Raw genomic sequence first — 17,459 nt, forward strand, 5'->3', positions numbered from 1 at the left:
GTAATTTAAAGGACAACAGCATCTCGATTATAATTGCAGTTAACTGAAAGGTCACAATATTATAGTTATTTTTTTGGTTGCTTGTTCTGATTGTCAGGTTTTTCCGGTACAGTTCTTTCTTTGTTCTCCAGCCTGTGTCTGGAAATCTGGATTCCCTAACACCCTGCTGCCCCCCAAGAGAATGAATGAGGTGCAGTCAATTAAATATAGCAAATCTGAGTTTGATGGTTTTTTGTCAATTAAGACTATTGTCGGGATGTGGAACCAGGTAGGCAGATTGAGTTAAGTACAGAAGATTGAGGGGTGATCTGTTAAAATTTGATGGGTCATATGGAATTAAAGTTGGAGAGTCTGAAATAAGGGGTGTAACAAAAATAGAGCTAAGTTGCTCAGAGGTGAAGTCAGGGTCGAACGAAAAAGGTGAAAGCTGAGATTGATAAAACTCTTTTTGTTTGGTAAAGGTGCCAAGGGTTACAGAACCATGGGGCAGTCAGATGGAGGTAAGGTGCAGAGGTCACTCCCTGAATGAGTGGGGAAGGCAGAAACAGTCATCATATTTAAAAAATACCTGGATAAGTATTTGTATAGCAAAAAGTTACAAAGTCGTGGACCAAGTGCTTGGGTGGGATCACACAAGAGACTGAAGATGCTGGAATCTTCCTCCCACGGATGTTGTTTGACCCGCTGAGTTCCCCCAGCAGATTGTTTGGTGCCTGGCTGGGATGTCTGAATAGCTGATTTTCACCTGAAATCAATTTGATGGGTCAAACAGCCTCCTGTTGTGCCATGAATTACTCTTTTCTAAATAATACTACAACTTTAAGATATGGATAATTCACAAACTAGTTAATGGTGGATCAGGCTTGAGGAGCTGCCGTTCCTATGATTCTGTGTACTGTCAACGTTGGAGACCAGTAAGTCACCTCATGTCAGCAGTTTGACCCTGTGATGATAATGGTAAAAGATTTTTTAGAACAGTCAAGTTCATAATCAAAAGTAGAAGAGGGTGGTGGTGGTTGTCCATTTATCATCACTGGAAAGCTATATTCAACATCACAGTACACATTATTACACAGAGTGGTTTGCAATGCCAGTATCAACAATTGCTTGGATTTATATAGTGCTTTAATGTGAGAAAACATCCTAAGACACTTAACAAAATCAACACAAGGAGAAACGTTCTCTTGCATCAAGTTATTTTGATCTAGAATGCATTGCTTCAAGGTGGTGGAGGCAGATTCAATGATTTTCAGAAAGGAATTGGATAAGGGGGACAGAATACTGGTGGGAAAAATTGTGGAATGGAACTAACTGGACAGAAAAAGCTAGTAAGGGATCAATGGGCTGATTAGTGTAAAGATTCCACGAGTCCTTAATTTAGCATCTTAAAGGAGGAGTGAGAGTAGAGAGGTTAAGGAGAGAATTGCCGAGATTGGAGCTGAAAGGGATGGCTGCCAATGGTAGTACAATGTGAAAGAGATCAGAACTGAAGGAGAGGACAGATCCACAGCTCTGAGCTGGAAGAGCTGACAAATATTGGGAGTAATTGGTAATTGGTTTAATATTGTCACATGTACTGAACTGTTTTGCATGTCATCCATACAGATCATTTCATCACATCAGTGAGGGAGTACAAGGGAAAAGCAATAATAGATTGCAGAATAAAGTGTTACAGTTATAGAGAAAGTACAACGCAGGCAGTCAATAAGGTGCAAGGCCATGACGAGGTCAAGAGTCCATCTTATCGTACAAGGGGTCCATTTAATAGTCTAATAACAATGGAAGCTGATAGAAGCTGACCTTGAGCCTGGTGGTACGTGCTTTCAGGCTTTTATATCTTCTGCCCAATGGGAGGGGGTAGAAGAGAGGATGCTTGGGGTGTGTGGGGTCGTTGATTATGTTGGCTGCTTTCCCAAGGTAGCGAGAAGTGTAGACAGAGTCCATGGAGGGGAGGCTTCTTTCCGTGATATGCTGTGTTGTGTCCACAATTTTCTGCAGTTTCTGTGGGCAGAGCAGTTGTCAAACCAAGCCATGATGCATCCGGATGGGTAACGATGTAGAGAGGGTGTGGCTCTGAAAGTAAGGATTAGAATTTTAAAATTGTGGCTGGACTGGAAACTAATGTAGGTTAGTGAATATAGGTGATGAATGCATGGTCCTCAGGGAGCAGAATTTTAGGCAATCATATTTATGAAGGTTACAAGCCAGGAGGCCAGGAATGCATAACAGTAAAGTCATAATGTGTGAATCACCTTTGCTTGGTGGTGTTGGAGAGTGGAAGCTGTTGTGCTTGTTACTTGGTAACCAGTTTCTCCAGGAAAGGAGGGAACATTTTAAGTTAAACCTCCAGATCTGCCCTCCATCTGTCTTGCTGGATGCTAAAATGGCACTAAATGAGGATGTGTCGTGTTCTGTTATACTCATCTTCCCAAGAGGAGCCTGTGAAAGAGTTAGATAAAATTGAAGTGCAATAATTTCCACATCTGTATTTGTTACAGATGGTTAATGTAATGGTTAGCCTTTGCTCTGGTATGTGCCTGCCCAGATGGTAGAAGGGAAACTAATCTGTCAACTATTAGTAAAATCAACCTGTTCTTTAGGGATCTCATTTAAGTACATAAAATTCATGGATGACTTGACAATGTACCTGCTGAGATGCTTTCTCTGGCTGAAGAGTCTGGAATTAAGGGTCATAACCTTTAAGGGGTCAGCCATTTAAGATTGAGATGAAAAGGAACATATTCACTCAGAGGACCTGGATGAGGAAGTGGAGGGGTGGGTTAGTAAGTTTGCGGATGACGCAAAGGTTGGGGGTGTTGTGGATAGTTTGGAGGGCTGTCAGAAGCTACAGAGGGACATAGATAGGATGCAAAGTTGGGCTGAGAAGTGGCAGATGCAGTTCAACCCAGATGTGAAGTGGTTCATTTTGGTAGGTCAAATATGATGGCAGAGTATAGTCTTAATGGTAGGACTCTTGGCAGTGTGGAGGATCAGAGGGATCTTGGGGTCCGAGTCCATAGGACGCTCAAAGCGGCTGCGCAGGTTGACTCTGTGGTGGAAGGCATATGGTGTATTGTCCTTCGTCAATCGGGGAATTGGATTTAGGAGCCGTGAGGTATTGTTGCAGCTATATAGGTCCCTGGTCAGACCCCACTTGGAGTATTGTGCTCAGTTCTGGTTACCTCACTACAGAAAGGATGTGGAAGTCATAGAGAGGGTGCTGAGGAGATTTACTGGGATGCTGCCTGGAATGTGGAGCATGCCTTATGAAAGTAGGTTGAGGGAACTCGGCCTTTTCTCGGAGCGACGGAGGATGAGGGGGGACGTGATAGAGGTATATAAGATGATGAGAGGTATTGATCGGGTAGATTGTCAGAGACTTTTCCCCAGGGCTGAAATGGTGGCCACAAGAGGACATAGGTTTAAGGTGCTGGGGAGTAGGTATAGAGGAGATGTCAGGGGTAAGTTTTTTTACTCAGAGAGTGGTGAGTGTGTGGAATGGGCTGCCGGCAACGTTGGTGGAGGCGGATACGATAGGGTCTTTTAAGAGACTGTTGGATAGGTACATGGAGCTGAGAAAAATAGAGGGCTATGGGTAAACCTAGTAATTTCTAGGGTAGGGACATGTTCGGCACAGCTTTGTGGGCCGAAGGGCCTGAATTGTGCTGCAGTTTTTCTATGTTCTATGATTGTGATCTGTGGGGCTTTCACTATTAGGGTCTGTGAGCGCTCACTCGTTCAAGATAGAGATCAATTAATTTTTGGCTAGTAAGTGAATTGAGGAATGTGAGGATAGAAAAGTGGAATTATGGTAAAAATTATGGTGGAGCAGGCATGAGAGGCCATAACTCCTACAGCTCTCTTGGAAATTGGATTGGATCCTTGTTTTTGGTGAGCTAAAGCATTTTTACATTTTGTTCTAAGACTGATTAAGGGCTCCACAAAAGATGATGATATTAACTGAAATGAAACATTTTGTCCTCAAAATAATCCATCAAAATAGTATCTGCTCATTCCCTGACAGGACCAGGCTCAGTTTACCAGAGCTTCTGATGTTCTGCTGCTCACCAGTCCTTAAAGGCACACTGTTCATGGCAATCAGATAGCAGATGTACACACTTTAATGGTAATGGAAGAGGGAATCAGATTGGAGATTCAAGGAGTTATGGATGTCTTGGTGAACAATATGTATAATACAGGAAGGGATGCCTGTATGCTCAGAGGGGAGGAGACCTGGCAAGGCCAACATAAGGAGAGCATAGAAGGAGGTAGTTTCAGTTGTAACCTCCAGGGGTGGGAATCTCCACTCAGTGAAGCAGCCAGCATAATCAAAGACCCCACCCACCCAGGACATTCTCTCTTCTCTCCTCTTCCATCAGGTAGAAGATACAGGAGCCTGAGGGCACGTACCACCAGACTTAAGGACAGCTTCTACCCTAATGTGATAAGACTATTGAATGGTTCCCTTATACAATGAGATGGACTATGACCTCATGATTTACCTTGTTGTGACCTTGCACCTTAATGCACTGCACTTTCTCTGTAGCTATGACACTTTACTCTGTACCGTTATTGTTTTTACCTGTGCTACATCAATGCACTCTGTACTAACTCAATGTAACTGCACTGTGTAATGAATTGATCTGTACGATCTGTTTGTAAGACAAGTTTTTCACTGTACCTCGGTACAAGCGACAATAATAAACCAATACCCGTACTAATGCCAGTGGAGCATTGCAGAAATAAATATCATGTCCTCACACATTATGTCAAGAGTGAGCTGCAGACTGCTGAAAGCAGTTGCAGCAAGATACTTCAGTAATTGAAACAGGAAGTCAGTCATTAGTATGTTATAGGCAGAACAGGTAGACCTGTGAAGTATGTGTGAGGGATTATCAGTCATCTGGTCTCCCTGGCCTGATTATTGGCATATTGTGTTGGTCGTAATGATTAGTGTGGAGAATGGCACTGAGTTGCATTGGGGGTTTTGATTTTGCAAGCTCCTTACGAGAAGCATCTGTCTAACAGGTAGTCCTTTATGGTCCATGCAGACAATGTCTGCCCTTGCTCAACTGAGAGATGAGGATGTGAGTGCAGGGCAGGGATAATCCCTGGAACCTCTTAGTCTTGATGCTCTGCCTCATGGCTCTAGGTCGTCTGCTGTTCTCCAACACCAGCTGTTGTATTTAGTTTGCAAGATTGCACCATGTGGCGCACAGTGATAAACACTCCACATCTGCATGTCATGTGCTGTAAGGTGCCCCTGGACTAATGCAGGCAATGGAAATTCTTCTTGAGGAAACCTATGGCATTTTCCACCACAATCCTGGTTCTTTAGGGGCAATTCTTCTTGTGATTCAAAATAGCTTGCATATAAAGGGAATGGAAAGTTCCCTGTTCATAAAAAAGTTTGGATTACTCAGGAGAGCACTTGAGGGACATGTGCAGGCAACAGTTGCCTCCACATATATTAAGCCAACGTTACTGGCGAGTCTCAGTGCCTGAGGTGCCAGCTTAACCTGCCTGAAGTCAAAGTTGATAGAATAATTTCTTTGTGATTATGGTGCCTCATTGACTTCTCTTGCAAGCAGCAAATTAGAAAACATGGCTGTAATCAGCTGTGGCCACTTGGAATGATCCTGTAGCAAGGAATTTCAGAGTCAACTTAATTTTTAACTCCCCAGAGAAAGCAATCCAGGCACAAGAGTGCTGCCTTAGATCTTCCCGCAGAATGTCACATATCTCAATGATGGCAACCTAACAAAGCCTAACCCTATGAGTTAAGGGCTCCAGGCAAGTTGTGATGTTTCTGAAGACTCTATGTGAGTGGGCTCTTTACTGATGGGCATATGTTTGTCTTTTGCAATTTTCACCCAGAAGTCATTGCTTGTGTGATTTACTGTGGGTGAGATTGAAATTTGATGATGCAGCGCTTATTTTTTTCAGCACCAAATGATCCAATTCTTGGTATCTGTTTCTTAAGTTAAACAGACTGCTTTTTCAACATACAGTTCCTGTTCAAGAAAATACTCAAAAACAAACTTGACAGCATTAAGAATGAAGCTTTTAGTTTGAGATCCCATGCTATTGGATGAAATGGAGGGGATTTCTCCTGGAGAACATTTATTGCTCAACAATAATCATTCAAAATAGACTATGTGTCTCTATTCACTTCATGGGGGCTTTTATAGAAATTGGGTGCCACATTTCTCTACATAGCAATGACAAGTTATTTCCCTTTGAAGAATCGATCGCTGTTTCTTGTGCCTTTGACTATTTGCAACAAGCAAATCAAAAAAAAATCTAGCTGAAGCTCTTAGATCCAGAGATAAGTGGTGAGTATACTGAAGAATCTGGATTCATGTAGTGGTGTACCTAACCTCAATAGGCCCCAAATCTGTTAACGTGACTTAAGTATATCTGAAGTTACTGAGGTACAGTGAAAAACTTGTCTTGCATACCGTTCATACAGATCAATTCATTATTCTGTTTAGAATAAAGTGTAACAGCTACAGAAAAGTGCAGTGTGGGCAGACAATAAGTTGCAAGGTCATAATGAGGTAGATTGTGAGGTCAAGAGTCCATCTTATGGTACTAGGGAACTGTCCATAGTCTTATAACAACAGGATAGAAATTGTCCTTGAGCCTGGTGGTATGTGCTTTCAGGCTTTTGTATCTTCTGCCCGATGGTAGAGGGGAGAAGAGAGAATATCTGGGTGGGTGATTATTGTATTAAAGCATTTAGGTCAGTGGAAATCTGAAGAGGTGATAGGCAGACACCTGAATCGACATTGCTCATTTAAACCTTTTACAAATATACGAGATGATCCCCCTTCTCAAAATTCCCTCAAATTGTACATGCTGATCCACTATTTCACTTCTAGTCTAATTTAAGTATCAGTGCTCCCTGTTCCTATTTTACCCTCAAGCACATCATACCTTTCCAACAGACTCTCTTTAGCCCTCTCCTATTCTGATAAAGTTGTTTGCCCCCCTACTCTAATCAGCTCTGCCTTGTCAAAAACAGCAAAGAAATAGCTCATCTTGGAAGATGATGGATAGTGGTGTGGAGATTGCAATGAAGTGATACAGTACAACTCCTGACTTGGACTCTTAATTTAATACTTCACTGTAAATATATTCACCCTTTGATAATCTTCCATTTTATTCTGACAGTTTTTAAACATGTTGACCTCCACGTATTCCTTGAAGTCTATCCCTTTTCAAGAGCTGGCCAGAAAATCGTATAGTAAAGTAAGTGGTTTATATAATACTAGCCTGTATTGTTTATATGAAAGCAAGCAAAGGAAACTTACAAGTTGACACTGGGACTGAGAGGTCACAACCATCATGAAGGATTGAACAAGCTGGGGCTCCTTTTATTAAAGTGAACTTAAAAATTATTAAGGGCTTGACAGTGTACATGTCGAGATGTTTCTAGTGTGCAGCAGTCAATAACCAGGGACATGAATGTAAAATAGTCATCACATCTGATAACCATAGAACCATATAGCACAAAACAGGCCCTTCGGCCCACCATGTTGTGCCGTCCATCAAACCACCCTCACACTACCTAACCCCTTCCTTCCGCATATCCCCCCATCCCACACTCCTCCATATGCCTATCCAACAAGCTCTTGAACCTGTCCAATGTATCTGCCTCCACCACCCCAGGCAGTGCATTCCATGCACCAACCACTCTCTGGGTGAAAAACGAAATCAGGGAAACTTTTTTACTGTCATGAGAACGCAGAATCCAAGTGGCTGAGTCAAATATTTAAGTGGAAACTGGATAAGTATACGAGAGAGAAAGGAATAGAAGAATGTGATGATATTGACGCAATGATGATATATAATTTCTGTGAATTTATATTTAAATTGTTTATGTTAACTTTTGTTCGTCCTTGTGCTGTGCTGCTGCTGCAAAAAGCTAATTTTCATGACATTTATACCCTGGGTATGTATGCCTATGATGAGAATAAACTTGAACTTGATCTTGAACTTGAACTAAGGTTAGATGAAGTAGGGTGAAGGAAGGCTACTGACACAGACCAATTGGGCCAAATTCCCTCTTTTTGTGACATAAATTCAATGTAACACATATAAAAAAAAGTGTATACACTGCATTTGTCATGCATTAGAAAGAAGTGTATCTTGTGCAGCATGCCTTAGTCTATGTGAGATGATATATTTGGAAACCACTATGCCTCAAACCATCTATTCTTTGAAGCTAAGTGAATGAATTCTGTGCAGCTAAGGAAATCAATCGAACTGGGTTTCTCTACACTCTCAACCCCTTCCTACCTCCATTACACAATACATAAGGGTTTTTCTGAAGATTCTTTTGGAACTTTAAACATTGTTTTCTCCTGGACTTCTAACTTGGCCTGCATAGCAGCTGATTATTTGGTTTGTAGGAATTTGAGATGTTTGGAGATGCAATTATATTAAGCCACTGAATTTGAAGAGATGTGAGCATTGGGGAGGAAGCTATTGAGCGGTAACAGACAATTGGAGACACAAGTGATTGTAGATAACAAATAGAGAAACAAAGGACTGCAGATGCTGGAATTTAGATGAAAAACATTATGTTGCTGGAGTTTAATTTTTATATGAACAGTTTTTGAGGGTAGAGGAAAACATAAATCTTTATATAGTTTTTACAAAGAGTCTGGACCATTGGACTAATGAGGGGATTCTCAGACATGGGGTTGATGTAGAAAGATAGTTGTAAGATAGAAATTTAGCTGAGGGAATAAAGTTGAGAAGAGGCATTTGAAGAAAAAAATTTGTGGGCCAAGTACTGAGGTGGTGGAGAACAATATTTGTGATGAACAAAATAGCTGGAAATTAGGACTAACAAGAACATAATATGACTCTTTCCTTGATAATAAGCCCTTTAGAACATAGAACGTAGAACAGTACAGCACAGGAACAGGCCCTTCGACCCACAATGTCTGCGCTGACCACGATGCCAATTTAAACTGCCCACCTGCCTGTATGCGATCCCTTAGTTCCCTGCCTGTTCATGTGCCTATCTAACTGCCTCTTTAATTTCTAAGTGCGCTGGTTTGCACTTCTCACACACTGTTTCCTCATTAACAACAATTTTATGAAGTTCCTCTAATGTAATAAAAATGACAAAGCACTTCTCAGCAGAATTCTCAAGCCAATTGAACTGCATAAGTGACCACAAGGTTGGTCAAGGAATTAGGTGTTAAAGGAGGAGAAAATTGCAGCAATTAGGAAGAGTTTAGGGAGGGAATTCTAGAATATAGACCTAGGCACTTGAAGCTAATTACAGGTGACCCCTGTGTTACGGAGCGTTGCATTCCTAGTAAACTGTATTGCAATTTTCTCTAACGTGAAACCCCATTTCTCATTGAATCCCATGTTATAAGCAGAGATGCATTACAATGGGATGTTTTTCTCTCATATTAAGCCTTGCATATTCTCTCATATTAAGCTAGAAAGGTGAGGGGAGGTTTCATTGAGATGTATCAAATATTGAAAGGCCGAGATAGAGTGGATTTGGGGAGGATGTTTCCTGTAGTTGAAGAGTCTAGGACCAGAGGGCACAGCCTCAGAATAAAAGGACGTCCCTTTAGAACTGAGATGAGGAGGAATTTCTTTGGCCAGAGGGTATCTGTGGAATTCATTGCCACAGACAGCTGTGGAGGCCAGTCATTTGGTGTATTTAAAGTGGAGGATTATAGGTTCTTGATTAGTAAGGGTGTCAAAGGTTATGGGGAGAAGGCAGGAGAATGGGGTTGAGAGCGATAAATAAATCAGCCATGATCAAATGGCAGAGCAGACTCAATGGGCCAAATGGCCTGATCGCTCTCTCCGCAACTCCCTTGTCTACTTGTCCCTCCCCGCAGATGACCCTCCCAGCACTTATCCCTGCAACCGTATTAAGTGCTGCACCTGCCCCTACACCTCCTCCCTCACTACCATTCAGGGCCCTAGACAGTCCTTCCAGGTGAGGCACCGCTTCACCTATGAATCCAAGGGTGTCATTTATTGCATCCAGTGCTCCCGGTGCAGCCTCCTCTACATTGTTGAGACCTGATGCAGACCGAGTGACCACTTCATCGAGCACCTTCGCTCTGTTTGCCGCAAGAGCCAGGACCTCCCGGTGGCCATCCACTTGAATTCCACATCCCACTCCCATACCGACATGTCTATCCATGGCCTCCTCTACTACCATGTTGAGGCCAGACCTAGGTTAGAGGAACAACGCCTCATATCCTGCCTTGATAGGGTCCAACCTGACGGCCTCAACATCGATTTCTCTGACTTCTGGTAAACCCTCCCCTCTTCCCCCTTTTTTTTCTCCTTTGTCTTTCCTGAGGCCCCCTCCACCTTATCTTTCCCCTTCCCGCCCTCATGACCTGCCCATACCTGTCCATACCTGTCCCACCCTCATGACCTGCTCATCTACTCCCCACCTCCTTCCCTTTATTCCATGATCCACTGCCCTCTCCTACTGGAGTCCTTCTTCTTCAGCCCTTTGCCTCTTCTACTTCTTTCTTCTTACTCAGCTTCTTACTTCTCCCTCCTCCTCCACCCTCCTACCTTCCTCCTCTCACCTGGACTCGCCTATCACCTGCCTGCATTGACTCCTCCCCCTCCCCCTCCCCCGACCTTCTTATTCTGGCATCTGCCCTCTTCCTTTCCAGTCCTGATGAAAGGTTTCGACCTGAAATGTCAACTGTTTATTTCTCTCCGTAGATGCTGCCTGACCTGCTGAGTTCCTCCAGCGTTTTGTGTGTATTGTTCCAGATTCCAGCATCTGTAGAATCTCTTGTGTCACAAATTTTGTAAATTTTTTATTTTTAGCCACTCAATACTGTAGGGCAATAAGATTTGGATATGACGCCACCGTGTTGATTGGGTTGGTGGTCACAGCCAAGTCCCTCCTTTGCCATGTCTTCTTGAGGACACATGAACAGATGACTCAGAGTGCAATACTACTGCATTCTTCATTTATCTATGAGGCACTTTCTCTGATGCACAAGCTTCATGGATCAGGAAAGGGTTTAGGAAGTGGGGATATCAAGGAAAGGGATAGGATTTGAGGATCGAGATTCATGGGAGAAAGGTGGTGTAGAAGGAGTTTAGCAGAGTAATGGGTTAAAATGTGGTGCCTTAGTGGAAGTGGAGTAAAGGCAGAGGGATTAGTTGAAGGAGCTGGCCATGGCTGCTGAAGCTCCCCAGAATGCTGCCTGGATTACAGGGCATGTGCTAATAAGAGAGGCTGCCCTCTAATCCAGGCAGCATCCTAGTAAACATCCTCTGCACCCTCTCTAAAGCCTCGATATCCTTCCTATAGTGAGGTGACCAGAATTGCATGCAATACTTTTATATTCTATAGAGATGCATCATAACTTCTTGACTCCTATACTCAATACCCCGATTAGTAAATGCCAGTATTCCATAAGCCTTCTTAACCACCCTGTCTACCTGTGTAGCCACTTTCAGTGAGCCATGGATTTGCACCCCAAGGTCTGTCTGCTCTTCAACACTGTTAAGGGTCTTGCCCTGAAGAGTGTACTGCCTCTTGACATTAGTCCTACCAAGGCGCAACACCTCACATTTATCCAGGTTAAACTCCATCTGCCATTTCTCTGCAGCTGATCTATATCACACTGTATCCGTTGCCAGTCTTCTACACTACTCACAACTCCACCAGTCTTGGTATCTTCTGCAAACTTACGAACCCATCCATCAACATACTCATCCAGGTCATTTATGTACATCACAAACAGCAGAGGTCCCAGCACAGATCTCTGTGAAACACCACTACTCACAGGCCTCCAGCCTGAATACGTCCCTTCAATCACTACCCTTCTATAGGCAAGCCAGTTCTGGATCCACACAGCCAATTCTCCACTCACCCCATACATCCGAACTTTCTTGATTAACTAATTATGTGGGACCTTGATCTTGATCAGCCTTGGTTGGTTGATCTTAATGGTTAGCCTTTGGTGTATTATGTGCCTGCCCAGATGGTGGAAGGAAAACTAAAATAATCTATTAACTAATGTTGTTGTAATGGTGAAACTGCTTTAATATCTTATTAACTCTTTGCCTCTAACTTGTCTGCAGTGGCATGTTCACAATGTTACTAGTACTGAAATCTCTGGAAGGAAGAGAACCAAAGGAGTCAAATCAAACTTTTTTGGTATTGAGGTGCTGGAGAATTTGGAATGGCTGGACTGGGACCTGGGAATAGAATCCACCAAACACATAATATTAAAGAATGTTCAGTTCAAAACTCAGAAACTCAAGTACAGGTGAGTTTTTGGAATAGCTTTGTATTTGATACATTGACTAAAGCCATTATTATGTTACTCTGTCTATGCATCTCACTGCCTCGGTAAAGCAGCCAGCATAATCAAAGACCCCACCCATCCGAGACATAGTCTCTTCTTCCCTCTCCCATCTGGCAGAAGATACAAAATCCTGAAAGCACGTACCACCAGGCTCAAGGACGGTTTCTATCCCACTGTTATAAGACTATTGAATGGTTCTCCAGTACAATAAAATGGACTCTTGACCTCACAATCTACCTCGTTATGACCTTGCACCTTATTGTCTGCCTGCACTGCACTTTCTCTGTAGCACTTCATTCTGCATTCTGTTATTGTTTTACCTTGTACCACCTCAGATCACTGTGTAATGAATTAATCTGTATGATCGGTATGCAAGACAAATTTTTCACTGTACGTCGGTACATGTGACAATAATATTCCAATTCCAATTGCTGTGTAAGAACCTTTACTCAATCTGGCTCCCAAGTCTTTAGTCCATTGTGATTCCAAAGGCTCTCTTGAGAGTTACATAAAGAAGTTTAAATCCCCATTTTCCATAATTTCATAAATCTTCAGTTCATGAAATAGACCTCAACAGTGTGATTTAGGATTTACTCACAAATTATGCCAAGGAGCTACTGTCAGCCCAGTTCAAATTGCTGGCTTAATCATAAGGAAATAGGACTGCGTCTTGAGGGCCAGAGTACCGGGACTCTGGAACTGCATGTGTTGGTTGCGCTGCATGTTCAGGCATGTTTAATCTAGATTATTCCACCCACAAATCATATAGCTTATTGTGGAGTCTTCCTGACCATTTAATTAAAAACTAGCTTGCATTTGGTTAGCACCTTTCACAAGCAATTAAGCACTTTTTTTAGTCAATAATGGAAACATAGAATCTTACAGCACATTCAACCCCTTGTGCCTATGCCGGTTCTTTGAAAGGTTTGTCCAATCAGTTCAGCACTGCCTACTCTTTCCCTGTGATCTTGCAAAATTTCCTTTTCAAATAAATATATAATTTGCTTTGAAAACTATTATCAAATCTATTATCAACCTCTTGGGCAGTGTATTGTAGGTCATAACATTTCCTCATCTTGCCTCTGGCTTTTTCACAATTACTTGGCAGATGGAGTTCAACCCGGAAAAGTGTGAAGTGATACAATTTGAAGGCAGAATACAAAGTTATTGGCAGGACTCTTAGCAGTGTGGAGGAACAGAGGGATTTTGGGGTTCACGTCCATAGATCCCTCAAGGTTGCCGTGCAGGTCGATAGGGTTGTTAAGAAGGTGTTTGGTGTGTTGGCCTTATTAGTCGGGGTATTAAGTTAAAGAGCCACGAGGTGATGTTGCAGCTCTATAGAACTCTGGTCAGACCACACTTGGAGTGTTGTGTTCAGTTCTGGTTGCCTCATTATAGGAAGGACGTGGAAGCTTTAGAGAGGGTGCAGAGGAGATTTACCAGGATGCTGCCTGGATTGGAGAGCATGGCTTATGAGGATAGGTTGAGTGAGCGAGGGCTTTTCTCTTTGGAGAGAAGGAGGATGAGAGATGACTTGATAGAGGTGTACAAGATGATAAGAGGCATAGATTGAGTGGACAGTCAGAGACTTTTTCCCAGGGTGACAATGGCTAACACGAGGGGGCATAATTTTAAGATGATTGGAGGAAGGTATGAGAGAGCTGTCAGAGATAAGTTTTTTACACAGAGAGTGGTGGGTGTGTGGAACGCACTGCCTGCAGAGGTTGTGAGGGCAGATACATTGGGGACATTTAAGAGACTCTTAGATAGTCATATGAATGATAGAGAAATGGGGGGCTATGTGAGAGGGAAAGGTTAGATAGGGTAAAATTTCAGCACAACATCGTGGGCCGAAGGGCCTGTACTGTGCTGTAATGTTCTATGTTCTACTTTAAGTGTGTCACTCTTAATTTACCCTTCATGCTCTTGAACATCTCCCACTAAATTTCTCTGTAACCTCCCTTGCGCTAAGGGTAATTATCCCAGTTGATCTGCTCTGTACAATTGAAATCCCTAATCCCTGGTATCATTCTAGTAAATCCCCTCTACCCTTTCCAAAGCCATGACATCTTTTCTAAAGTGTGTTCACAGAAATGAAAACTTCAATCATTTCATTTTTTTCAATGAGTTTGGTTCTTTTTCATCCCCTCCTGCTCTTTAGGATGTCAGCACTCCCTTGTTTCTCATCCATTGCATTTATCCAGTTTCCATTGCTCAACTTTGGTAACTATGCCTCACCTGCCCTGGCCTTGATATCTGGAAACCTTTCCTTAAACTGCTTCACCTCGCTTTTTACCTTTAGGACATAAGGCAGGTTGATGTCACTGGAATCGTGGCTAAGTTACTGGGCTAGAGTCCAGGGTCCTGTACTATTGCTCCAATAACTCTTAAGGAGCTCTACGCCATCCAGGATAAGGCAGCCATCAATCACCCTAAACGTTCCTTCCCTCCATCGCTGTTGCACAGTTGCTGCAGTCTGTACCTTCCTCAACCAGAGGAAGTGGTTGAGGCAGGTACAATAGTATTATTTAAGAAGCATGAGGATAGGTACATGGAAGGGCAGGGCTTATAGGGATATAGACTGAATGCAGGAAATTGGGACTAGTTGGGTGGGCACTGTGGTCGGCATGGACTTGTGGGGCCAAAGGGCCTGTATCTGTGTTGTATTGCTCTATGACTCTATCTACAAACTGCCTTGTGATCACTTGCCTAGGCAACTCTGAAAGCACTTCCCAAAGCTGCAATCTCTACCATCAGGAAGACCAGGGCAGAAAGTGCATGGGATCACCACCACCTGCAGACTCCCCTCCGCTGCAAAGCTTCTTCATTGTCACAGGGTCTAAATCCTGAAATTCCCTCCCTAGTAGCACAATGTGTGTGTCTTCACGAGAAGCATTGCAGAGTAACTGGCTCACCATCAACTTCTCAAGCGCAGTAAATTCTTGGATCCTGAAAAATAAATAGGGATCCATCTAAATCCAAGTTGTTACTGTTTTTATGTTTGACTCTTTTGTTTCACAGGCCCCCATCAACTAAATTCTTCACCACGCTATTCCCACAGGCAGTGGTCTTGAGTCCAGGGACTTCATACTCTTTGCCAGTCACTTTCTGTGCTGTTGAGAAGGTAACAAAAATCTATTGGTCTTGCTTTACATTATTTCTTATGACTAATTTATCATTATAGTCAATCCTGCCTTGTCTCTCCCAGATCTGCTCCCAGGTGCCCTGCTAATGCTGCACTGGCACTATTATGTATAGCTTGGCAGATTTTACCTGCGCACTGTAGAGCCGCGAGGTAATGATGTAGCTCTACAAAACTCTGGTTTGACCACACTTAGAGTACTGTGTCCAGTCCTGGTCACCTCATTATAGGAAGGATGTGGAAGCGTTGGAAAGGGTGCAGAGGAGATTTACCAGGATGCTGCCTGGTTTAGAGAGTATGCATTATGAGGAGAGACTAAGGGAGCTAGGGCTTTACTCTTTGGAGAGAAGGAGGATGAGAAGAGACATGATAGAGGTGTGCAAAATATTAAGAGGAATAGATGGAGTGGACAGCCAGCACCTCTTCCCCAGGGCACCAATGCTCAATACAAGAGGGCATAGCTTTAAAGTAATGGGTGGGAAGTTCAAGGGAGATATCAGACGAAGGTTTTTTACCCAGAGAGTGTTTGGGGCATGGAATGCGCTGCCTGGGGCGGTGGTGGAGGCAGGTACATTGGTCCAATTCAAGAGATTACTAGATAAGCATATGGAGGAATTTAAAATAGAGGGATATGTGGGAGGAAGGGGTTAGACAGTCTTAGTGGAGTTTTAAAGGTCAGCACAACATTGTGGGCCGAAGGGCCTGTATTGTGCTGTACTGTTCTATGGTTCTATGATTACACTGCTGCTTCCCATGGCATAAGGATAACGTCCATGCCTAGGTTTCTTCGGAGTTTCATGAATAACAAGTCAAAGGTTCCCAAATGCTTTATGCTGCCCTCTCCCTTTTTTTTTGAGAGATTTGTTATTTCTGCCAACTCCCTCAATTTCTTCCAGTCTAATTATAAATATTGAATAAAATTATTCATGTTTCGAACTGAGCCTCCCTTCTTGCCTCTTTGGGAGTGTGGAGGGCCCCCCTCAATTTGAAAGCAAAGGATGCAAAGGATCTTTAACCTTAAAAAGTGACATCAACCTTGAGGAGAGCTTACTGAGATTGGTATGTCACGAACCAGCAACAGAAGAAACACACTGAGCATGATTCAGTGTTAAAAACTATTTTATTAATCACTACTTATGATAATACGTAAAATAAAAGTAAAAATGTTAGAATGTTAGAATTCAAAAATGTTAAACCTTGAACATTAACCCCAAAACTAAACTCTTCGTGTGTGTGTGACAAAGTCCCAAACTCCAAGTTCCGGAATGGTTCTTAAAGTTCAGTTCCGCAAGCCATAAGGTGAAACATGAGCAAGGGCTTCTTCAACAACCACCGTTGTCTGAAGATAAGACGTAGACGTAGAGAAACATAGAGAGAGTAAATACGAAATCCAAATGTTCCACGATGGAACCCCAGTGACACTTCAGTGTTTACTCGGTAGTGACTTCCTCACCCCGAAAAGCATCCGAATCGTGGTTGTCCACACACAAATACCTGTTTCCTTCTACAGGTCAGCAACAAAGTGAACTCCACCGGATTACTTCCAACTTCCATACATGGATTTCTGTGGCAAACACAGTTATTGTTTCTCATCCATCGATAGAGAAAACAAGCAGGCTGGTGTCTCTCTCCCTTCTCTCTCTCTCCTTCTTCTTCTAACTTCTTCAACAACGTCATTACGTCCTTTATCTTCTATTAACGTAAGCACGCCCCACACACACATACACACACACTCTCTATCTTAAAGGGACTTTCACTGAGTCCGTAACAGGTAAGATATATAACAAGACAGAGTAAACCAAGAACATTGGTGGAGAGGGTTGTTTTTGGTTGGAAAAACTATATGTTTGAAAGACTATAAATTACTGATTGTTGTGGAACAGACAAAACAAGAACACATTATGTTAATTTATTGTTTTTCTCAGTATTTAAAGGGATACTCTTCTGACTTTGGTAAATTTGACTTGGCAGCCTCAGAA

At 42.7% G+C, this 17,459-nt stretch overlaps 1 protein-coding gene across 1 annotated transcript in view; it reads left to right on the forward strand.

Moving 5' to 3' along the window:
• Positions 1-7,184: 7,184 nt before the first annotated feature.
• The window catches only part of cfap65 (cilia and flagella associated protein 65), a 154,146-nt gene continuing 143,871 nt past the window's right edge, over positions 7,185-17,459 (forward strand). Inside the window, exons 1-3 of the mRNA XM_052025041.1 lie at positions 7,185-7,254; positions 12,112-12,299; positions 15,360-15,462. Of these exons, the coding sequence (XP_051881001.1) occupies positions 7,186-7,254; positions 12,112-12,299; positions 15,360-15,462 (360 nt within the window). The 5' untranslated portion in view covers position 7,185. The remainder of the gene's footprint in view (positions 7,255-12,111; positions 12,300-15,359; positions 15,463-17,459) is intronic.

The sequence above is a fragment of the Pristis pectinata genome, chromosome 1 (genome assembly GCF_009764475.1).
Source record: "Pristis pectinata isolate sPriPec2 chromosome 1, sPriPec2.1.pri, whole genome shotgun sequence".
Classification (NCBI taxonomy): Eukaryota; Metazoa; Chordata; class Chondrichthyes; order Rhinopristiformes; family Pristidae; genus Pristis; species Pristis pectinata.